The sequence below is a fragment of the Emys orbicularis genome, chromosome 1 (assembly GCF_028017835.1).
Source record: "Emys orbicularis isolate rEmyOrb1 chromosome 1, rEmyOrb1.hap1, whole genome shotgun sequence".
NCBI lineage: Eukaryota > Metazoa > Chordata > Testudines > Emydidae > Emys > Emys orbicularis.
This window is the reverse complement of record NC_088683.1, coordinates 6,125,764-6,150,568: the sequence shown is the minus strand read 5'-3', so window position 1 is coordinate 6,150,568 and position 24,805 is coordinate 6,125,764. Positions and strand designations below refer to the sequence as shown.

At 50.2% G+C, this 24,805-nt stretch overlaps 1 protein-coding gene across 1 annotated transcript; it reads right to left on the bottom strand.

Annotated features, from left to right (window-relative positions):
- Window positions 1-4,295: 4,295 nt before the first annotated feature.
- LOC135895602 (regenerating islet-derived protein 4-like) lies at window positions 4,296-14,617 on the bottom strand. The gene is made up of 5 exons (XM_065423742.1): window positions 14,551-14,617; window positions 9,816-9,910; window positions 7,637-7,774; window positions 6,027-6,138; window positions 4,296-4,633 (listed from the first exon to the last, which is right to left on the bottom strand). The coding sequence occupies exons 1-5, from the start codon at window positions 14,615-14,617 to the stop codon at window positions 4,554-4,556; spliced, it is 492 nt and encodes a 163-aa protein (XP_065279814.1). The 3' UTR covers window positions 4,296-4,553.
- Between the last annotated feature and the right edge of the window lie 10,188 nt (window positions 14,618-24,805).

Here is a 24,805-nt window from a genome sequence, read left to right as displayed (position 1 = left end):
TACGGAGAGAGTGAGGGATTAGCTAAGCATCCAGGGGTGGATAGATGGATAGACTGAAACAGATAAGGATAAAGGGAAAAAGAGATTAACTAGGGGCCTGGGTGAGGGGGATGAATAGGTGGGTCAGTGGAGCCTTCTCCCTCCCCCGAAAAGTGGTTATTAGAACACACCCCCAGAGGCTCTAGCTGTGGTTTTTACCCAGGCCAGTTGTCAGCTGCTCCACGGCGTCTGACAGAACTATATTTTCCACTTCCATGACCTCCAGCTGTTGCTTCGATTTCTGGGACAGCTGGTAAACTTTAAAGGCACCAAAAAAATATCACAATGCCGTGTGGTGCCCAGCGCCAGCGGATTGCTACAACTCTGATCATCCTGGGGCCCTTCACAGCATTAGATGAACCATGAGCACTTGGGGGCATAGTGCCACCTACTGACTGAGAGAAGGAATGCAGGGCCGGTTCTCCTTTTGCTTGCACCAATTTTACACTAGTCAAATTCCACGGATATCATAGGAGATGTTCCTTATTCACCCAAAGGGAGAGGGGAACTGACGCCATTGTTTTGAAACTGGAGTCTCTGCAGGAAATATCGGAGATGGGCGCTCCCTGCGTTTTATCCAGTAACAATAACCACAATGCTTGGAACTTGCATGTCGTACATTTCAGATGGGACTGACAAATGTTAACTCATTACATGACAGATGACAAAGACCTATTTGGCCACCGGATCCATCCCCCGTCCCAGGAACAGAACTGTTACCATTTACATCAAAGATATTCCAGAAAATGTACTCAAGGTTGTACGTTTGTAGAGGGAGATCTGCAACGTCCCGTGACCTCGAGGTCACTGGACAAATCCTTATTATACTAACCTGTACCTAAGCAGGTATTTATACAGCCAGTGTCACCACAGGACCAGAGTGCCTCTGGGCACACACTAAGGGAAGAATCTCTCTCTAGTATCCACCACCATGGTACCAAGGCACCTACAGTTACCATTCACATGGCCATGGCAATAACCTTTGACTCCTGATGGTGAAGGAGGAGTTCAGAGCCAGCCTGTACAACCAGAATCCCCCGTGGTGGCACCTTCGGCCTTTGTCTATCCAGAGGGCCCTGATCTACCATGGACCTCACAATACACCAGCTAACGCACCAGCGAGGGCCACTGCGAGGGCCACTCTTCGTTTTCTGTTGATTCAATCCAGACACTTTCTGCTCCAGCCTGCGCCATTCTCTCTCTTACTGTCACACGTCTGCTTCTGCAGTACCACTATCTCAGCTGCCCTTAGTCTGGGTATTTCTTTGTCTTTTTAATATTTTTTAACTGCTTAATTTTTGTCTTTAATTCTACCGTCTACTTATAAAGCTGCAGGAAGGCTCCAGGACTGGTACAGCTCCCAGGCTTCCAAAAACCATGATCATGCTCCTGCATGAAAGCTGCCAAGCTATTACACAAATCTACTTCCAGCTTTTCTTTCTCTCCAGGTGTCCCCTGGCCTTCTGACTTTACTCAACCAGGCTTTTCAGCCCGAGCCCGTAACTCAACAACCGAATGTGACTGTAAATGAACTCGCGGGCTATGACGTGGAGAATTACAGGGTGCGACCCTGTTCCACTGCCCCCTTCACCTATTGCAACAAACAAACAAAGAAACAAAGAAACCACTGACATTAATCGTTCCCTTCCTCTACACCACTCCTGGCTGGCTTGCCAAAATCGGTTCCTCAGGGTTTTCAGAACACACAGCAGGGGCAACTTAACTATTTCATGTTAGGCGGTGTCATGACTAAATCAATGGGAACATAGCAATTCGGTCTGATAAAAGATTAACGCAAGTAAGCCTGCTTTATTTAAAACGGCAGTTTATTAGATTTAAGCACACACACAGACAGAAGCAATAGGTTTAGAACAGTGCAGATATTTACCTAAAATCTGGAATGGTATCCAGTAATTAACAGCAGGTACGCGATGGCCAGTTGTTCACCCACCAGGGAGAAAAGGTGTCAGGAAAAGGTCTCTTAAGATGGCTTCAGAGGACTGCTTTATAGTACACTATATGAACTAGTTTTTTATAATTAACTTTTACAAAACACATAGGTCATAATGACCCCAACTAATTTATTACTTTTCCTAACTTTCAATAAACTTTTACATTAAAGGCGCCAGATTTAAGGTCGTTTGTTGATCAAGGTTTTTAGTTACACTTGTTGTCTGTTTTTTTTAATTTAATTATCAAAAACTGGCAGCTAGTTTAAACCTTGCCTTTAAAAGCCTGTTTGTAATTAACCCGTAACTAGGTCGTGTTTTATTTTATTACGTGCACATAATATGGTTGCCGTTGGGTTAATTCCATTGTAAGTACACACTCCCCTTAAATCCAATATAACACAGCAGCAGCAGCGCCGGAGTGACCAATGGTGGCAGAGCGAATGGTGGCAGCAGGGTCAGTTGTGCTCCATGCACGTCCCGGGGGTGGGAGGTGAACCCACAGGAAGGCCCCACTGCGCTCTGGGTCTTTGTTGGCCAACGGTGAGTGGGGTGCAGTGGAGGGAGAGGGGAGCGATGTGCTAACAGGACATTCATTCCTCAGACTTTCCCACCACAGTATGGGAAACTGAGGCAAAGGGCACTGCCCAGCGTGCTGTGGCGTCGGGTTGGCTGATGATCACACGTGTTTGAATGTGGTTGTGGTGTTTTCCCAAACTAATGCTGGGTTCCCTGTCCCCTTCAATAGCAGTTCTCTTTGGTTACACACAGACTCCGTGCCTGTGCGTGGGGAAGCCTCTTGGAGGCCTGAGTGGGGAAGTCTGTTGGAAACACCCGGGTGTTAAGTTTTCCCAGATTACTGGGTGGGGGCTCGAGCCGGTTCTTTGTGGCAGTGTTAAAAGGGACCCTCTAGATACTGAACCTGTCTGTGGGTGCTGCCGACTCCCCCTGGCAGATGGGTGACAGTTACATTGTGGTAGGCAGTGCCTGGAGGCCCCACTCAGGTCAGGGCCTTGTGTGTTAATTTAGATGGAATGCGTAGGCCAAAGGTGTTACCATAACACAGTCGCTGTCCAGCACTGAAGAGTGTTAAACAAGGTCCGGTGGTTGGTATTCAGAGACCTCGCCCTGCTTAGCGCCGTGGCAAATACATTATAAAGTTCCGAGCAGAGCTTAGAAATGGATGGACTGAAACAGAAAAACGAGAAAAACCAAAACGGGGCCAAGAGCATTGAAATGTGAAGTGTTCAGCGAGGCTTTTATCTTCACAGCATCCCTTCTTCCCTTTCCTCTTAGCTGGAGAGAGCGTTTAAAAGGTCCCCTCCCCCCCTTGTGTGACAGTCTCTGCGGTGGGATGAAAGATGGTAATAATTGTCCTTTTGGGAAAGAAAAGGTTAATTACAATGGGTTGGAGCCGGCGTTGGTGCTGTTGTTAAAGTCTGATCCTGTTTCAAATCCCCCTCCCTGCTCAGGGGGTCAATCCCCCAGGGACAGGGCCCATTCCCATGCCCCCCGAGGGCCCAGCTGGCTACAGCCCCCTCCAACCGGTGAGCTCCAGGGGCTGGATGTTGTGACCCAGCCCTTCCCTCGAGGTGCAGAGCTGGGGATGCGTCAGCCTCACTAACAAGTTTCCCTGGAGAACCATCCATACAAGGATCCCCAAGTGCATCGCAGACACTCCTGGCGTTACCCTCTCCCCCTCCCTGAGCGGCAGGTTGGTGTCATTAGCCCCCCTGCACAGCCTGAGATGGGGAGAGGCTTTCCCCAGGGATGGTCACACAGGAAGCCAAGCCAGAAATGGAACCCAGGAGTCCTGGCTCAGTCTTTTGTTGTTATTAATGGTGTTTGATTTCTATAGCATGACAGATGTGCATGGAGCCTGTGTACCCACTGGGACGTGTGGGCTGCCTGATCCCAGGAGTCTGCTACAGCTCTCAGCTACGGGGGCTGAGTCCTTTAGCTCCGGCTGTGCAGGGTCCTGCTTCCAGCTCTGAAGGACAATGATGTTTACAGAACAGCTGGACACATCCCTGCTTTGAGGAGCTCAGGGTCTGAGTGGAGAGGAGACCAGGAGGAGATGGGTGGGCCAGAAAAGAGAAGAAACTCTGGGTATTGCAGATATCTGTAGGGAAACCAAGTCATGTCTGTTATCCAAAAGGCCAGGCACATCCTGCTTCCCTCTGGGGGTCCCCGTCCTCTCCTCCACTGGGATCTGGGCAGTTCAGGACACAGTCAGAGGGGGCTTGATGGACACCTCTACGTGGGGCCAGGAATGGGACAGAGGAGACACACACAGAACTGCACACTCAGGAGAGTTTATTCTTGTCGTGGGCTACATGCACTGAGGGGAAGGGAGGGAAGGGGCACGTGGGTAACTAGAACAGAGACACTTGGGGGAAGAGAGTTTGCAGGTGGGGAAGCTAGATCTGGTCTCTCAGGGAGGGAGGGGACAGGCCCTTGATGCAGCAAAGGCATCGAAAAGTCTGGGACCTTGTCTGATCATGCCCAAGGAGCCCAGTTCTTTTGCATCCCAGGCGCTGAGCTCCCCCTTCAGGCGCAGGCGAGCTACTTCCGTCGCTCGAGTTCATATTTGCAAAGGTAGGCGTTTTCCTTTTCACATTTCCTATCATTCCACTTCTTAAAATCTAGAAGGCAAAACAGAAATCACTGGGGCAGGGCAAGTGGGGTCATTCCTGCCCTTACAGTGACCCCCCCCCTTCCACACTGCTGAGAGAAGACCCCAGCTCCTGGGCATGGGGCTGCGAGGAGGAGGAGCATGGACGGCAGGTATAATAGGCCAGGGGAGGATAAGCCTCCGCAAACAGCCACCGACCCGCTGCCTTTGAGAGCGTGGATGCCGGGGCTGTGGTCCCACCTGCGCTCCACCCCGAGGCCCCTCTCCTGCTTTTCCCCTTTGGCCCCACCCTCGCTTCGCCCCTTTCTGCCCCCGCTCCTCCTCTTCCCCCCCAAGGCCCGTCCTTGCTCCACTTTTCCTGTCCCCACTCCATCCCTTCCCTTCCTCGCCAACCCAAGGAGGAGGAGAGAAAAGGAGCGAGCAGCGATGCTGAGTGATGGGCGGGCGGGTTGGAGCAGGAAGGGGGCTGAGCAGGAGTGGGGCTTGGGATGGAGTGTGGGCGGTCCTTGGCATGGGGCCATCGTCCTGGCACCAGGGGAGCTTCTGGAGCTCGCATCAGCCTCCCCAAGTGCCAGCGCCACGTGCTGCCCCTGACAAGGAGGCTGGACATGAAGCCCCATGTGCCTCAGACAGGGACAGGCTCCTTTGTTCCCTGAGGGATGCTGTGTCAGCGTGATAGTGGGAGACCCTCTTCTATTGTGTTGGAATGTGTCTGATGAGAGCACGACGGGGCCTCTTGGTGCTAGGTGCTATGTCCATACACACACCGACAGACAGTCCCTGCCACAGGGAGAGCACAGTCTAAATAGACAAGAGGTAGAAGGGGAAACTGAGGCCCAGAGTGGGGAAGTGAGTTGCTCAAGGTCACCCAGCAGATCAGTGGCAGGGCTGGGAATAGAAGTTAGGTCTCCTGAGTCACAGTCCCTACAATTCCATTAGGCCACGCTGCTTTTCCAGCTGCACCTGCTGTTACCCCCCTCCCAACACCCCCAACAAAAGGCCAGAAAGGAGAGCACAGAGCCCTGGCCAACTGCCAGCGGGGAGACAAGCTCAAGAATAGGGAAGCCGGCTCGCTCCGTGCTGAATGAACCGGCCCTACCTCCATCTCCTGGGGTGGCTCTAAATTGTCCTCAGGCCAAAATAGCCCCCTTTAACTGATCATCTGGGGCCAAATGTACTGTATGGCCTGCCTCTGACTGGAGATGAACCTCAAACTGGGATGCATGGGAGAGGAGTTACCAGGTGAGATCAGGGGATAATCTCCGGAGAGCGGCAGTGTGAGCTGAGGGAGAGAGGCAGGGTGACAGGACAGGAGGCCATCTCCACAGAGAGAGCTGGAGTGTGTGGCCAGGATACTGTGTTCGCTCCGTTATTGGTGCATGTGTGTTTGAGCATCTGCTTACCACTGTGGTTCACCAGCTCAACACAATACTCCTCGTACGTGTTGTTTGGTTCCTCGGCGTTCCAAGCTTTGTAGCGATACCGGGAGCCCTCTGTCCACATCCAGTGTCCGTTCTGCAGAGACAGGGGAGAAAGGTCGTGGGGTCCCGGGGAGAAGAGACCTTGGTGACAAGGCACCATAGAAACACAGAACCCAACATAGAAGTGCCCCACTCAGGCAGTGGGAGAGTCGGGGAAGGGCCGTGGGGCAGTGGGTGGGGAGAGGCCAACTCAGGGGGACAGGACCTGGAGACGCTGATCTAATAGTAACACTTAGCACATGAACTTCACCTTCTCCCTTCCAAGCCCTTTGCTTGAATTAACTAATTATCTCGTCCTGGAGCAGAGTCACTCTGGAGTGTGTTCTAGTCCATAAACCCCATGGGCACGGCCCCCCGGGGGGCACTGATGGTTTTAAGGTGGTTGATCTCGTCCTGTTTAAGCAAAATAAAAGTGCGTCTGTGATAGAGATGCTGGATGGATCAGGGGATGGGACACAGGGCCTTTTTCCCTCCAGTGGGCTCAGCATCAGCCTGACCCCAAGTTAGCAGGACTGACTAGCGCAGTAGAATCAGAGAAGGGGACATGGGGCCTTTCACCTCTAGGGGTGCTGGCTCTGGCCTGGCCTCAGCTCATGGGGGGACTAGCCGGCTTTGGGGTTAGAGAACTGGATCCAATCCATTGCCAGGCCAGGGGGAGCTGGATGGCTGAGGACACTAGAGAAAGGGATACAGAGCCCCTCACTCCTCCCGTTCTGAGTCCAGCCCAGCCTCCGGTCTGGGGCGGGGGATGCAGGGGCTGAGTCTGTGTGTGCTATTCAGGGAGAGTCTTGACCCCAGAGCCTCCCTGTGCAGGGGGGAGGGAAAGGAAACTGATGGAGACAAAGATTCAGATGGAGCTTGATAAGTTTACGCAGGGGGTGGTGTGACGGGCTTGCCAGCCATAGCACGGGCTAGACTCAGTGACCCCAGAGGTTCTTTCCAGTTCTATGTTCATAATGGCTCCTTCCCCCTCTGGGGCCCCTTCCCAGCCAGTGACTGCTCCCCCTTCGTGTCCCTGCCCTAAGGAGCTGGGGGCTCTCCTAAGGAGACCCAGGTGAGGATGGGATACCCAAGCTGAGGGAGCGACCAGCAGTGTCAGAGGCAGCGCAGATGTCAAGGGGCAGGAAAAAGTGGCTAGAAAACTTGTTGAGAGTGGAGTGGAGACGGGATGTGGGGTGCACGGGGAGGACACGGCACATTGCATGAGCTGGGAGGGGTGAAGGGAGACAGTGCAGTAGTTGGAGAGGCAGGTGCAGGTCAAAGGTCGGTTTGATGATGGGGGAGAGCAGGGCCTGTCTGATTTAGAAGGGAAAAGCCAAAGGGGAGTCGGAGCTTATGGTAGGATGGAGATGGAAGGGGTGCGGGAGGGCAGGGGTTAAAGGTGGAGTGCAGATGGGAGACCCTGGGAGCGGGGGAGGGAGATCCTGGCAGCCCCTATGAAGGGCTCATGGGTCATGGTCTCTGCACAGCCCCTGGGAAACAGCCAATAGGAGGAGCAGCTGGCAGAGGCAAAGCGGGCTCTGGGCACTCACGAGGTTGGGGTCGTGGAGTCCGATCCAGACGTCATCCGTGAAGCCTGACTTGCTGATGTATCTGGCCACCATGTTCCCTTCTGCCGGAGTGAGAATGGTGGCGAGATGGGCCCCCTTGCGGTGATGCTGACACTCCATCTGCAGCAGGGACATCAGTGAGGCCTGTTACCCCACAGCAGGAGGACGCTGTTTGGCACTGGTGTGGGGTCCTGCCCCACCAGGCTGCAGCAGGAGCAGCAGGGCCGGATCTAGGTTTTTTGCCACCCCAAGCATAAAAAATTTTGGCTGCCCCCACCCCAGCCCTGGGCTCCCCCCCGCACCTCCATGCTGTCCCAGCCCTGGGCTCTCCTCCCCCCACCTGCACCCCCTGCTGCCCCAGCTCTGGGCCTCCTCTGACCTGCACCCCCCTGCCGCCTCAGCCCTGGGCTCTCCCCCCCATCCACACCCCCTGCAACGCCAGCCCTGGGCTCTCCCCCCCGCACCCCGTGCTGCCCCAGCTCTGGGCTCTCCCTTTCCCCTCCACCAGTCCCCCCCCACCCACATACCCCCTGCCGCCCCAGCCCTGGGCTCTGCCCCCCACCCCACCTGCACCCTCCTTCTGCCCCAGCCCTGGGTCATTGGTAACTTGCTCCCAGGGTGGGTCATTCAGCAGGAATTTTGGATGTGCACAGAACACAGACAGGACTGGTTCCCATATGGTTACAGAACTGCAGTAAAGTGGAACAATTTTCAGCTTGTGTGATTGGACGATATCTGGATGCATATTATAAGACTGTCCTACATAAATGAGGAAAAGTTGAGGTGCCTTTATTATTCTTTTGTTCCACTCTTTCTTTCTATGGGGAATTTGCCAATGCAATATCACTGTCTTCCTTTTAAACAAATAAAACTAAAAAAAAAAAAAAAAAAAAGGCAATGGCTGTTGAAAATAGCAATTCCAGTCCTAATAACCACTGGGAAGCATTTCTTGCTCATTTTTATCCTACTTTTTCTACAGCAGGTTACAGTGGATCAGTATATTTGATTTGGGAGAAATGAAGTAACAGCTCCCCAAACTGAGCTTGTGCACTCCTGAATGTTGAGGTGTTCAAATCTGGAAGGCAGGTGCTAGATTCCCTTTCTGAATATTAGCTAAATCTGGAAAGGAAAATGAATTTCTGCTTCCATGGCTCAGAAGTGGAAATCCTCCTATGTGCCTGGTACTGTATCTAAAGCTGCCCAGGTCCAGTAGAGCCTCCCCTCCCTTACTTTTCATTTTAAATTCTAGCGGGATCCACGTACCTGCCTTGCTAAGCTTCAGATAGAGAGGGGCACTGTCCATTTAGTCCACCCAATTCTTTCTTTGGGGGCTGCAAGGTGAGGTCACATCAGTATCCCTAATCCAGTCTGGGGATGTCTTCTGAAGGGGATATCTGGGCCAAAGCCTTCTACTCCTTGGGCACACTTGTTCCCCGTTCCCAGGGCCACCCCGCTCTAGCAGTGAGCTCTCCATTCACAACAAGCTGCAGCATGAGGTTTCAGCCACCATAATCCCTCTCCCTCCCTTTCCTGTTGATAGCAGCCAAGGGAATGCTGGGAAACGTAGTTCTTTCCCTGCTCCAGGGCTGGCTTTATAGGCAGGGAGCTAACCAAGGAACTACAGCTCCCAGGGCCCCCTGTTGGTTCTCAGCTCCCAGGGTGGATCCCTGCCAGGTGCCGTCCCTGCAAATGGGCTGCCCCAAGCAGCTGCTTGCTTTGCTGGTGCCTAGGGCCTGTGGTGTTTAGATGCTGCATGTGATGATTAGAACTGGGAGCACTGGCTGTTGGGAGTCTGAAAGGACAGGAAACAGGAAGGAGGGGGGAGGAGTTGAGGAGGCTGGGAGAGTTACAGAGTGTGCAGCTACAGCTTGGTAAAGAGATTTCCACTGTAAATAAAGTTCTGTTCAAGTTGTTAATACCTTGCCTGGTAGATACAACACCCCCACCCCCGAGGAGCAGGGACGGTTGTGAGGGGAGAGAGCCCCCTCTCAGTGCCTCTTCCCGAGCCCCAGTGCCTGGCACCAGCCACGTCACTTCTGCAGCCTCCCCACCCCACCTCTGCAGGGGTACACGCTGGGGCCAATGGTGATGTCACCAAACCCCTTCAGCCGCTGCCCACTAACCCTCCCCGCCCGGTGGATCCCTGAGAAGAGCCTCATACCTCAGCATCTGTCCAGGACACCTTTTCGGGGAAGAGCCCATAGCAGTGTTGTTGGTAGTGCATCCAGCCACTACGACAGGAAGTGGCCCCTATTCCTGAGCCGAGAGAGGGGATGGGACAGGGAGAGAGAACAGTGTGATGAGAGGCTGTTTCGGAGAAGAGAATCGGAGCAGAACTGCCGGCTGTCATCCTTCCAGCTTCTCCAGATCTCCCCAAATCCTGTTACTTTCAATGGGGCTGAAGCCAGTCAGTTAAAACAGCTGCCACTCCCTTGCCACCTTTGTCTGTGGCAGTGAGGCTGTCCTAGTAAAAAATACCACTGTCTCCTTCCCGAGGGGACAGGAGCTGGGCTGCCCTTAAGGAAGATGATCTGTGCAGGAGCACTGGGGAACCTGACGGGGAGCGGTATCAGGGGGTTGAGTCAGAGTACACGGGACTGTGGGGTGAGGGTGGGGAGCACTGGGTGTCATGGGGACACTGGTGAGGCTGGGAGCAGAGGGGAGGTTGGTGGCACTGGCGTATAGTAGAGGCTGAATGGACACCACACACCGATTTGCCAACCTAGTGAGCAGGGCTTTGAACTAGGTTCAAAAGGGGCGTGTGACAAAATCCCACAGGTGACCTTATCAGAAGGCTAAATGTTGGCGGGGGAGGGGGGAAGGAAAATTACAGTGGGGTCATAGGAGCAACAAGAGGGATAACAGTGCGGGAATCTGCTGTACGTCTCAGATGTCTATACACAAATGCAAGGACTATGGGGAGTAAATGGAAGACCTGGAAGTATTAGTATATAAGCTACATTATGACTTAATTAACATCCCAGAGACTTGGTGGGATAAATCTCCTGACTGGAATATTGGTAGAGAGAGGTACAGCTTGTTCAGGAAGGACAGGCAGAGAAAAAAGGAAGAAGTGTTGCATTAGTCATCAAGAATATACACTTGTTCTGAGATCCAGAAGGTGAGAGGCAGATCAATTGAAAGTCTCTGGGTAAAGATAAAAGGGGAAAAAAGAGGGGTGATGCCATGGTAGGGGTTTACTATAGACCACCAAATCAGGGGGAGAAGGAGGTGGATGGGGTATTTCTAGGACAAATAACAGAAATATCCAAAAGACAAGACCTGGTACTAATGTGGGGACTTCAGCTTCCCAGAGATCAGTTGGAAAAGCAATATGGCAAAACATAACATTTTCAAAAGGTTCGTAGAATGTATTGGGGGTAACTTCTTATTTCCAAAAATGGAGAAAGTAAAAAGGGGAAAAGCCACATTAGACTTAATTCTGACTAACGGGGAGGATTTGGTTGCAAATCTGAAGTTTGAAGATAATTGGGTGAAAGTGACCGTGAAATGAAAGATTTCATGATTCTAAGGAAGAGTAGGAATTACAGCAGCAGAATAAACACAAGGGACTTCCAAGAAGCTGACTTTAACAAACTCCGAGAACTGGTCAGTAAGGTCCCATCAGAAGAAAATCTAAGGGGAAAAGGAGTGCAGCAAAGCTGGCAGTGTCTCAAAGAGACAATATTAGAGACGCAAGAGCACACTAGTCTGATGCAAAGGAGAGATAGGAAGAATAATAAGAGGCCAATTAGAGGCCATCAGGAGCTCTTCAATTGCCTGAAAAACAGAAAGGAATCCTACAAAAAGTGAAAACATGGACACATTGCAAAGGAGGAGCACAATAGAATAACACAAAAATGTACAAACAAAATCCGAAAGACACAAAGGCACAAAATGATGACACCTAGCAAGGAGTCTAAAAGGCATTAAAAGAGTTTCTATAGATACATTAGGAGCCAAGAGAAAGTTGAAGGCAAGTGTACAGCTTAGCTGGGAATTAGAGCTAATAACGGACGGCAGCAAGAAGGCAAAGGTGTTGAATGCCTATTTTGCTTCAATCTTCATTAAAAGGGAATGTAACTCTTCTGCCAGGTGGAGCCAGCAGCAACAAGGGCCGGGTTCAGTATCTAGTGGATCCTTTTCAACAATACAACACAGACCCGTCTCGAGTCCCCACCCAGTGACCTGGGACAATTACACACCACCCCCTGGGTGCCTCTAAGAAGCAATACTTCCCCTCTCGCTAGCACAGAGTCTGAGTGTAGCAAAACCTTTTAATAAAAGGAGGGGAGTAACTCAGCATTAATTTGGGAAAACACCACAACTAGGGCTCATAAACACAAACCATGATCAAAAGACCCACCCCAAGTAAGTTGGGCAGTGTCCTTTTCCCCTCGGGGTCTAAGTCCAGCAACCCAAAAGTCCCTTTAACGTGCCCGTCTCTTTTCTGAACCCTATTCACAGTTGCTGTCCTTGGCCAGTGCAACCCCAGAGTTCAGAGGTTCATCCGCAGAGTTCACCTCCCACTCTGTGTGGAAAGCAGGGTGGGGTGGGGTAATGAGGCACCTTACACAATGCACTGACCAGGCTCGTTGCCCCAGTGGCTGATTGCCACACCTCTGCTGGGCTCTGCTCTGGCCCTCTCCACCACCCTCTCTGCTGGCCACTTGCCAAGATGTCGTCAGTGCCCCGCCACACTTAACTCAGCTCTCAGTGATTTCAGTTGTTAGTGGTGGAGCCTTTCTGCTGGTGCACACTGGGCAGTCTCTTGCAATAGAAACACTGTTCCAAAGTAGATCTAATACTTAAACTTAGGTATCAGTGATTTCAGCTCTGCAGCATGTAACGAGACTCTCAAGTGAGCCTAAATTAGCTCTTTTATTATATCATGGAGAGAGAAAGAGTAAAATGGTGTCTAGGACCCTTAAACAGGGCCCACCCCCAGCCTCACAAGGTACAAATACCTGTCCCCACCCTCTTGCAACTCATTTTGGCACCCATGTTCCCTGCCTAGCGAGTGCTTTTGAGTTGAGGGTGAGTCCCTCCATTGGGGTATGCCAGGTACAGTTCTGCTGCCCTCAGCTCACACAACAAGGATAACAACGCTTTATACTCCTGTGCCAATAACAAGGAGACTTGGGATCCAACACCAGCCACAAGTGATCATTTGGGCAAGCAATCCCATCATGCTGAGCACCTAGGCAGGGTGGGTGTGTCCATGCAAACGAGATCAGCTTCTGAAGTGTTTTTCCGCAGCTCACCACTAGATGTCAGGGGAGAGCTCATCTAGACTCTGCTTACAGGAAATTGCAACCAGGTACTTAACATAATTAATATTATCAACAAGAGGAAAGGAACACAAGCCATAATAGGGAAAGAACAGGTTAAAGAATGTTTAGATAATGTATATGTTGCCCAGAGGCACAGCCTGATGACATTCATCCTAAGATACATAAGGAACTAGCTAAAGCAATCTTGGAACCATTAGTGATAATCTTTGAGAACTCCTGGAGGATGGGTGAAGTCCCAGAGGACTGGAGAAGGGCAAACATAGCACCTGTCTTTAAAAAGGGGAATAAAGAAGATCTGGGACATTATAGACCAATAGCCTAACTTCTATACCTGGGAAGAGACTGAAACAAATTATGAAACAGTCAATTTATAAGCATCTACAGTGGGATGCTCAAACTTCATTGCACCGCGACCCCTCTTCTGACAATAAAGTTACTACATGACCCTGGAGGCTCGGAGCCCAAGCCCGAGCCCTGCCACCCTAGGTGGGGGGAAAGGAGGCTGCAGGCCAAGTCCTGCTGCCCTGGGTGGGGGGAAATGGGGCTACAGGCCAAGTCCTGCTGTCCTGGGTGGGGGGAAAGGAGGCTACAGGCCAAGTCCTGCTGCCCCAGGTGGGGGGAAAGAAGGCCGCAGGCCAAGTCCTGCTGCCCTGGATGGGGGGAAAGGAGGCTTCAGGCCAAGTCCTGCTGTCCTGGGTGGGGGAAAAGGAGGCTACAGGCCAAGTCCTGCTGCCCCAGGTGGGGGGAAAGAAGGCCGCAGGCCAAGTCCTGCTGCCCTGGATGGGGGGAAAGGAGGCTTCAGGCCAAGTCCTGCTGCCCCAGGTGCGGGGAGAGGGGGCTGCAGCCCGAGCCCCATTGCCCCAGGTGGGGATGGAGCTCAGGCTTCAGCTTCAGCCCGGGGTCCCAGCAAGGGGGTCCTGGAGACCCCATTAAAATTGGGTCGCAATCCACTCTGGGGTCCCGACCCACAGTTTAAGAACCGCTGGCCTACAGGACAATTGGCTTATAAGTAAAAGCAACCATGGATTTGTCAAGATCAAGCCTTGCCAAGCCAACCTAATTTCTTTCTTTAACAGGGTTACTGGCCTCGTGAATTGGGGAAGCTGTAGACTTGGAGAGGGAGGAGGGAAGAGTTTGGATTATCCCAAAGCAGAAGGATCAAGTTTACGAAGAGGCACCATTTTGAGCCCAGTGAAAAGAGATGGCTGTCACTCGTCTGGGATGTTATTGGCACATTCTGCTCCCTGGTTGGGAGGGGACCCCTCTGCCCCGATGGGGAAAGTCCCCCTCTAAGCCGCAGCAGGAGGTGGGGGCGGGTTTAGCTCCCAGCCTGTCTCTCACACTTAGCCCCAGGAGGTCTCAGGGATTCCCTCTGCACTCAGAGCCAGGGGCAGCAGGAAGCCACCTCGCCCCTCGGGCAGGTGCTGAGCCGCTGGGTGGGGTCTGGATTGATGGGTTAGTGGGGAAGGGGCTCTGGGGACCCAGCTGTGATGGCTGCTCCAACATGTGGGGCTGGGGCCCCTGAGTGAAATGAATTCACTTCCCATCCAGGGCAAACAGAGCCTGGGGTCTCCAGCTCCGAGGGGCCGGGCAGGGACTCACCTTCCAGCGAGGGGTTAAAGATCAGGCAGCCGAGGAGGCTGAGGCCGAAGTAGGCGACTGGCCCCATCTTCTCTCTTCTCCTGGTGAGAAAACACACTGGAGAGATGGGGCCATGAGAGCCTGAGACACCCCCTGGAGTGACCCCCCCCATCCCTCGCGGGGCATTTCAGTGCTTTGGAGCTGGGGCTGTTTGCTAAAGGGCCTGGCTGGGCTGGAAGGGCCCCGAGGGGGTGTCTCGTCCCCCAGCCCGAGGGGATGCAGCTCGGAGCCCATGTCCCTGGTTCCGAAGGTCCCTTCTGCCTCTAGCCCTCACCGAGCTGTGCCCCAGGGACAGAACTGGACACCCGGCAGGGAGCCAGGTCCCAGCTCCTCAGTGGCTGGGCTCTGCAAGCCGCACCGCCAGGGACTCCCCGAACCAGGGCGGCAGGTGGGGAGGAGCTGGGGGGCAGCAGGGAGGCCGGGGTCACTCAGAGGAAACAGGGTCCCAGGCAACAGGGTCCCATTTACAGAGCAAAGTGGTTCTCAGAAGGGGCATTTGCCATCTCCTGCTGTCCCTCTCTCCCCCAGTGCTGGGGCTGGCAGGTCCCCTCGGTAGCCACCTACATGGAACGTGGAGGGAGGGCACAGGTGGCAGGAGGGAAGAGTTTGGAAGAGGCACCAGTGCCACCAGGATGGAGGCCAGTCTGTGTGCACGTGGCTGGAATGCCGGCTGGAGGGGCAGCACCTCTGCAATAGTTCTCTGACGAGAGACCAGTTCAGTGTTAGAAACATGGAGCCTCTCGTGTTATCACCCAGCACCTGGTACAGGAGACACCCACTGACCCCACCCCCGGGGCCTTTCCCCCACTAACCGGTGTTTGAATCACACTCATATTTCCAGCTCCAGGGAGATCGAGTGTCTGGGAAGCCAACACCACATGGTTGGGGCAGGCGGGAGGGGGGAGAGGGGTGATAGTCACTGCACCCCACAGCTGGAGTTGGGATCCCCATGGTACCATGACTGGGAGAAGGGGTCCAATGGGAGAGCTGCCCGGCAGAGTGATGCTCCATTGGGGACTGGACACAGGACTGGATGCTGGGCCCAGCTCTGGGAGGGGCAGGGCGCTCGGCATGGCTCTGCAGGGCTTTAGGGTGCCACATGCAGGGCTGTGCTGGGTGGGAGGAAGGGGTGAGACAGAGACGGCCCCGGATCAGGGGACTCACCCAGGGCACCCACCCCTGTAACGGATCAGCTGCCACCAGCCACCCCGAGCAGGAGGAGAAAGAAGCTGGAGGAAGCCAGGGTCTCACCTGATTGTCTCTCTGCGTAGCCGCTCTGGTGCAAGGTCGGATCAAGTGCAGCCTGCATGGGACAGTGGCCACGCCTGGGGCTTTTATAGACCAGTCCAGGGAAGGGGGAACCAGGTGTCAATACTGAACATGCAAATCTGTGCTGATGACGGATACAATCATTTAATACCAAGGCAAACAGAGATAAGAGGAGCCACGACCCAGCCACAAGATGGGCTCAGATAGCAAATAAAATAAAAACGGTTCCCTCCCTGCCCTCGTCGGTCAGCGCTGAGATCAGTGTGGCTGTACGGAGCCCTCGTGCCCTGACCCTGACTGGCCCAACTGATGCCACGCCCCCTATTGCAGCCTCTCAAACTGGTGTGTCTGAGAATGGGGAGGAATGATAAGAGTCTGTAGGCAAATGCCCATCTCCAGTTGAAATGCAAAGCAGGTCAATATTTGCTGTTGACTGTGGTCTGCGGTTCAGCCAGTGACTCCTCACCAACCTCTCCTCCCCAGCTCATGCCAAGAGCCCCACGTCTCCACTGACAATACAGAGCTGGAACCAGACTGGCTCACCTGGGTGTTAGAGTTGTTAAAACAGGAATTAGAATTATACGAATGCGCTAAGTGTTTAGACTTTATTCAATGCTTCGGAGTTAGTTGCTGCCTGCATTCATCTCACGTATACCAGCTGAGTCCCATGTTGTACGGTAATATTTAGTAGATACGCTGGAGGGTAGGGATAGGGTCCAGAGTGACCTAGACAAATTGGAGGATTGGGCCAAAAGAAATCTGATGAGGTTCAACAAGGACAAGTGCAGAGTCCTGCACTTAGGACGGAAGAATCCCATGCACTGCTACAGACTAGGGACCGAATGGCTAGGCAGCAGTTCTGCAGAAAAGGATCTGGGGATTACAGTGGATGAGAAGCTGGATATGAGTCAGCAGTGTGCCCTTGTTGCCAAGAAGGCTAATGGCATATTAGGCTGCATTAGTAGGATCCTTGCCAGCAGATCGAGGGAAGTGATTATTCCCCTCTATTTGGCACTGATGAGGCCACATCTGGAGTATTGCGTCCAGTTTTGGGCCCCCCAATACAGAAAGGATGTGGACAGATTGGAGAGAGTCCAGTGGAGGGCATCAAAAATTATTAGGGGACTGGGACACATGACTTTTGAGGAGAGGCTGAGGGAACTGGGCTCGTTTAGTCTGCAGAAGAGAAGAGTGAGGGGGGATTTGATAGCAGCCTTCAACTACCTGAAAGGGGGTTCCAAAGAGGATGGAGCTCGGCTGTTATCAGTGGTAGCAGATGACAGTACAAGGAGCAATGGTCTCAAGTTGCAATGGGGGAGGTCTAGGTTGGATATTAGGAAAAAACGTTTTCACTGGGAGGGCGGTGAAACACTAGAATGGGTTACCTACGGAGGTGGTGGAATCTCCATTGGTAAGGAAGCAAAGACTTGGTTGTTTATTCTCCCCACACACACCATGAAGAGGAGACTTGCAAGTGAATCCCTCCCATCAGCTGAGTTTGCAACTCAAAGCCGAAGGGAGAAGGGAATAAAAACCCCTAACTCGGAGGAACTGGATTTGTATACTCTTTGAACACTAGGGATCAAGGATTACTAGGCATAAGCAAAAGATCCTAGTGCTTAGCCTGGATTAGCGCGAAAGGCCATACAGAGCGTGCTCAGTATAGAAGGTTTTATTACTTTTTGAAACTTAAGATTGGAACTCATTTGTGTGTATCTATATTTTCCCTGCTTTAACCTTGTAAGTAACTCTCTTGCTTCCTTTTCTTATATACTAAATCTTTAGCTAGTTTATTCTAGGATGGCCTACATGCATTGTCTTTGGTGTGAGATCTAAAGTCAGTTGATCTGGGGTAAGTGACTGGTCTTTTGGGACTGGGAGTAGCTGCATATTGCTCTGCTGCTTGGTGTAAGGGACCATCTCTCACACAGCTAAGCTCACGCAGGTGGCAAGACAGACAGCGTCCCCAAGGGGACTGGCTGGGACTCCGTGGTAAGGTGTTACGGTGCCTGAGGAGTTTACACTTGATAATTGGTTGGCGAAATCGAAGTGTAGAACTCACAGCCAGTTTGGGGTTTGTGTCCCGGTGACTAACAGTCTGCGCTGAAGTTGAGACTCAGGCCCTTGAGTCCCTGCAGGGCAGCTTGACACTCCCCAACCCAGCATTGTCTTCGACTCCTCTCTGGGCCAGACTCCCTGCTGTCCTGCCCCTTGGCAGCCATTCACACCAGTGCAAAGGGAGTGCATTGGGGTGACTGGCTCGGGAAGGGGGTGAATCAGGTGCTAGGATTTGAAGGGAAATGTCAGGTCACCAGGAGACTCTAATTCGGAGCTGGATTCAGAGCTGGGGCGAGCGGGGGGCACGTCTATGGCAGTGAATGGAGGGGCAGGGCACTGCTTATCCCTGGCTTCAGTGTGGCCCTTTTTCTTTACAAACCCGAGCTGGCCAGGCCTGGCTGGCTGGGGCCATGTGGGTTTCTAACGCCCACCCTGGTGACTGCTGTGCCAGCCAACATCCAGAGACCCCTGGCAGCTATTCTAACCCTGGCCTTGAGGGCCGGCCTCCCCACTTGTCCTGTGGCTACCTGCTGAGACGCCAGCTGCCCCGCTGTGCTCCCCGCCCTGCAGCCCCACGTTCTATGATGTGATAAAGCTCCAATGTCACGGGTAGAAGCACCAGCCACAAACGGAGCCTTAGAGATGCTGGGGAAAGCTGTAGCAGGGGCCTCAGGCTGGGGCATGTGTTTGCAGATTGCAGGGTGGAGAATCACCCTGCCCGTGGGGCTGCGATCCCGATCCCCAGCTGTTTGTTACGCAGAGGGCAACGTCCTGGGGCGTGCTCAGCTGCCACCTGCTGGGGCCCTGCCCCGCCCGGAGAAATGACACTCAGAGCAGAGTCAGGCGCATTTCCCTTCATCCTAATTCTGTGCATCAGTGCCAGCTCTCAGTGGAGTAGGAGAGCTCCTCCAGCTGCTACCAGAGTTATTTAGCCAGTAGTGTGTGAGGAGAATCCGTATTCGTGCTAAAGTGACTCACTTTCCCCAGCACTCTCTGTACTGCACTACACTAAAAACTGTGTGTAGCTTTTGTTCTTGGCATAGACGGAGATAAAGGGTTGCTGTGGGTTGTGAAAATATCCAGCAGCCGATATAACTTGATAGGAAGTGCAGACTGCATGGGAATAGAAATATTAGGGTAAGGAGGATACAAACCAGTTTTAGGGAGTTTCGTGCCCATGGGAACACCCTAAGGTATATGTACTCATTTCCGGAACCATCCAGGATGCTCGCTGCATCACCAAATTAAAGGAGTGGGAAGCTATTTAATCCTTATCTCTGTATATTTATGCTGATTAATCATTCACTCACACTAACTGGATAATAAATTTTGCTGACTGATTCTTTAATGTCTTATTGATAATAGAACCAAACCCTCAAGTAACAACTGGTGCCCTGATGAGCGTCAATAATCAGGGTTCTATCAAAGTCGTTTTGAATACAGGATCCCTACCTGGGTATCGGTAACAAGACAGTTGCTACACAGGGGTTGGACTTTGGTCGATAATTGGTCCCGGGACCTTTTTTTGTTTCTTTCACAGCTCGATGGGACAGTTTCAACAATGGAGGCTTTTGAATTTCCTGTTAAGTTATGTCCTGGCAGTTAACACATACCACTAGGCTTTTATTTTTTTCTCTTTTGTAATGAACATCTGAATCTGCAACTTAACTTGGCCACTTGTTTCTTAAGACACTAACCTCTTTTTTTTTTAATTCTCCTGTTTCCTCCTGCACTTGGCATGTACTAGAAATATATAGCATATATATATGGTGGGGAGGGATAGCTCAGTGGTTTGAGCATTGGCCTGCTAAACCCAGGGTTGTGAGTTCAATCCTTGAGGGGGGGCCACTTAGGGATCTGGGGCAAAATCAGTACTTGGTCCTGCTAGTGAAGGCAGGGGGCTGGACTCGATGACCTTTCAAGGTCCCTTCCAGTTCTAGGAGATAGGATATCTCCATTAATTTTATTTATTTTATTTATAGCACAAAAGCGAACAAAGGCAAAATGCCAGAGCTGTAAAAAAATACAAATGTCAGCTGACAATAAGATGACCTTGGAGTCTTATGTAAAGGAACTATATTTTGGCCCCATGCTGGCTACGACGGATAATGGGGTTAGTAATTATTCTCATCAGTTTGTGTCACAACAGCTAAAAACGTCAGACAAATCTGTCTCTCACTGTCCCTGAGGCAAGTGCCCAGCAAATGGACTGTTCTTGGGGAAAGCAACGTCCCTCTCTAGTTCATACCAAGCTCAGGAGAATTTAAGGAAGCAGGGCAGCGTTTTAAGGAAACTAGTGGCCATGTTCAGTTCCAGAACCAGGTGTTGGTTAAAAAACAAAAACAAAAGAAAAGCCGCTGGTACATCCAGACAAAACTCCTCAAAGCAAAAGGTAATGTTAATCTACAGCAACTAGACCTACTTGTTGAAAAGGAAAACAGCACGTTTCTCACAAGTTTCTATACAGTTGGTTATTGGCTAAAAGAAGCAAGTAAAATTTCTGTTGTCCAATTAAATGATTTGGAAATTTGAATTTGCCATAAAAGCTTTGAAATTGGCAAATTGGAATGATCCATTTACATCAGCTGGTTCCTGGGGGAAGAGGTGTGTGTGTGTCCATGTTGTCACATGAGCCTGTTAATAAACTGTATAGTTCAGGGGTAGGCAACCTAAGGCGGCACATGAGCTCCTTTTCAGTGGCACTCACACTGCCGGGGTCCTGGCCACCGGTCCGAGGGGCTCTGCATTTTAATTTAATTTTAAATTAAGCTTCTTAAACATTTTAAAAATCTTGTTTAATTTACATACAACAATAGTTTAGTTATATGTTATAGACTTATAGAAAGAGACCTTCTAAAAACGTTACAATGTATTACTCGTATGCGAAACCTTAAATTAGAGTGAATAAATGAAGACTCGGCACACCACTGCTGAAAGGCTGCCGACCCCGGTATAGTCAATCGCTTGACCACACTTTGGTTTGTTATGAAATATATTCAAGAGCCCAACTAACCAATGTCAGTCCGGTTTATTGCTCTACGCCAATAATAATACAGTACAGGATAAAGGTTCAATGTGATGCCAGTGTCTGGAGAGCAACGTTGTTACATTCACCTTACGCAGAAGGTGTGCTCCCTACGTTACATCCCTAAACCCATCTCTTTCTACCCTACCTGTTTACAAGGAAAAGGTACTGTGTACGTCATCTGAAACAAGATTGAACCGACCAGCTTTCTACCTTGTTTCTCTGGCACCCTGGTGTACCCTTATCTCTTTGTTGTGAACATGTGCATTCCAGACGCCAAAGGGGGTGAAGGCACCTCCTAGGTTTGTGCAGGGGTAGAACAATCCTATATCTTGTCCTCTTCTTTTGGGACATTCCAGTACAGGCCTGTGAGAGTAACTCCCTTCTTGTTGCTCTGGTAAAGCACTCATCTGTCCTGATCTTGATAGTTTCCTTATGTACTTAAGCCAAAGCTTACTTCAGGGAATGCAAGGGGTTATGGGATACTTAGCATGAGTGAGCAGGGTTATATAAAAAGTACAGGCCAATTTAGGCTATGTAACTGCTATTGTATTACTGTGTTTAATACATATGGATATATGTTTGGTGTGGATAATATGTAGTGGTAATGTGAGATACTGTATATATATGTGCTGACCCAGCAGATATTAGTCAACATGCCTCAGTTCACAAAAAAAAAAGGAGAGAGACTCCATTAATTAAATCAAATTGATCCAAAGACTGGAAAAGGGCAAATATAGTGCCCATCTATAAAAAGGGAAATAAAAACAACCCAGGAAACTACTGACCACTTAGTTTAACTTCTGTGCCAGGGAAGATAATGGAGCAAGTAATTAAGGAAATCATCTGCAAACACTTGGAAGGTGGGAAGGTGATAGGGAACAGCCAGCATGGATTTGTAAAGAACAAATCGTGTCAAACCAATCTGATAGCTTCCTTTGATAGGATAACGAGTCTTGTGGATAAGGGAGAAGCTGTGGATGTGGTATACCTAGACTTTAGTAAGGCATTTGACACGGTCTTGCATGATATTCTTATCGATAAACTAGGCAAATACAATTTAGATGGGGCTACTATAAGGTGGGTGCATAACTGGCTGATAACCGTACTCAGAGAGTTGTTATTAATGGTTCCCAATTCTGCTGGAAAGGCATAACAAGTGGGGTTCCGCAGGGGTCTGTTTTGGGACCGGCTCTGTTCAATATCTTCATTAACGATTTAGATATTGGCATAGAAAGTATGCTTATTAAGTTTGCGGATGATACCAAACTGGGAGGGATTGAAACTGCTTTGGAGGACGGGGTCATAATTCAAAATGATCTGGACAAATTGGAGAAATGGTCTGAGTTAAACAGGATGAAGTTTAACAAAGACAAATGCAAAGTGCTCCACTTAGGAAGAAAAAATCAGTTTCACACATACAGAATGGGAAGAGACTGTCTAGGAAGAAGTACGGCAGAAAGGGATCTAGGCGTTATAGTGGACCACAAGCTAAATATGAGTCAACAGTGTGATGCTGTTGCAAAAAAAGCAAACATGATTCTGGGATGTATTAACAGGTGTATTGTGAGCAAGACACGAGAAGTCATTCTTCCGCTCTACTCTGCTCTGGTTAGGCCTCAGCTGGAGTATTGTGTCCAGTTCTGGGCACCGCATTTCAAGAAAGATGTGGAGAAATTGGAGAGAGTCCAGAGAAGAGCAACAAGAATGGTTAAAGGTCTTGAGAACGTGACCTATGAAGGAAGGCTGAAAGAATTGGGTTTTTTTAGTTTGGAAAAGAGAAGACTGAGAGGGGACATGATAGCAGTTTTCAGGTATCTAAAAGGGTGTCCGAAGGAGGAGGGAGAAAACTTGTTCACCTTAGCCTCTAAGGATAGAACAAGAAGCAATGGGCTTAAACTGCAGCAAGGGAGGTTTAGGTTGGACATTAGGAAAAAGTTCCTAACTGTCAGGGTGGTTAAACACTGTAATAAATTGCCTAGGGAGGTTGTGGAATCTCCATCACTGGAGATATTTAAGAGTAGAATCTCTATGGATAGTAATTCCATGCTTGAATAACAATAATATAGCAGTAGAGATATATTACCGACCACGTGACCAGGATGATGATAGTGACTGTGAAATGCTCAGGGAGATTAGAGAGGCTATTAAAATAAACTCAATAATAATAATGGGGGATTTCAATTATCCCCATATTGACTGAGTACCTATCACCTCAGGACGGGATGCAGAGATAAAGTTTCTTGACACCTTAAATGACTGCTTCTTGGAGCAGCTGGTCCTGGAACCCACCAGAGGAGAGGCAATGCTTGATTTAGTCTTAAGTGGAGCACAGGATCAGGTCCAAGAGGTGAATAGAGCTGGACTGCTTGGTAATAGTGACCATAATATAATTAAATTTAACATCCCTGTGGTGGGGAAAACTCCAGAGCAGCCCAACACTTTAGCATGTAATTTCAGAAAGGGGAACTACACAAAAATGAGGAGGTTAGTGAAACAGAAATTCAAAGGTTCAGCACCAAAAGTAAAATCCCTGCAAGCTGCGTGGAAACTTTTTAAAGACACCATAATAGAGGCTCAACTTAAATGTATCCCCCAATTTAAAAAACATAGTAAGAGAAGCAAAGAGCCACCGTGGCTAAACAACAAAGTAAAAGAAGCAGTGAGAGACAAAAAGGCGTCCTTTAAAAAGTGGAAGTTAAATCCTAAAGAAGAAAAGAGAAAGTAGCATAAACTCTCACAAATGAAGTGTAAAAATATAATTATGAAGGCCAAAAAAGAATATGAAGAACAGCTAGCCAAAGCCTCAAAAAGTAATAGCAAAATTTTATTTAAGTACATCAGAAGCAGGGAGCCTGCTAAACAACCAGTGGGGCCACTGGACGATCGAGATGCTAAAGGAGTACTCAAGGATGATAAGGCCATTGTGGAGAAATTAAATAAATTCTTTGCATCGGTCTTCACGGTTGAGGATGTGAGGGAGATTCCCAAACCTGAGCCATTCTTTTTAGGTGACAAATGTGAGGAACTGTCCCAGATTGAGGTATCATTAGAGGAGGTTTTGGAACAAATTGATAAACTAAACAGTAACAAATCACCAGCACCGGATGGTATCACCCAAGAGTTCTGAAGAAACTCAAATGTGAAATTGCAGAACTACTAACTGCAGTCTGTAACCTAGCATTTAAATCAGCTTCTGTACCAAATGACTGGAGGACAGCTAATGTGATGCCAATTTTTAAAAAGGGCTCCAGAGGTGATCCTGGAAATTGCAGGCCTGACTTCAGTACCGGGCAAACTGGTTGAAACTATAGGAAAGAACAGGGTTGGAGTGTCAAGGTCACTACAGGACAATGCAGGGTTGGGGAGTGTCAAGCTGCCCTGCAGGGACTCAAGGGCCAGAGTCTCAACTTCAGCGCAGACTGTTAGTCACCGGGACACAAACCCCAAACTGGCTGTGAGTTCTACACTTCGATTTCGCCAACCAATTATCAAGTGTAAACTCCTCAGGCACCGTAACACCTTACCACGGAGTCCCAGCCAGTCCCCTTGGGGACGCTGTCTGTCTTGCCACCTGCGTGGGCTTACCTGTGTGAGAGATGGTCCTTTACACCAAGCAGCAGAGCAATATGCAGCTACTCCCAGTCCCAAAAGACCAGTCACTTACCCCAGATCAACTGACTTTAGATCTCACACCAAAGACAATGCATGTCCTAGAATAAACTAGCTAAAGATTTAGTATATAAGAAAAGGAAGCAAGAGAGTTACTTACAAGGTTAAAGCAGGGGAAATATAGATACACACAAATGAGTTCCAATCTTAAATTTCAAAAAGTAATAAAACCTTCTATACTGAGCACGCTCT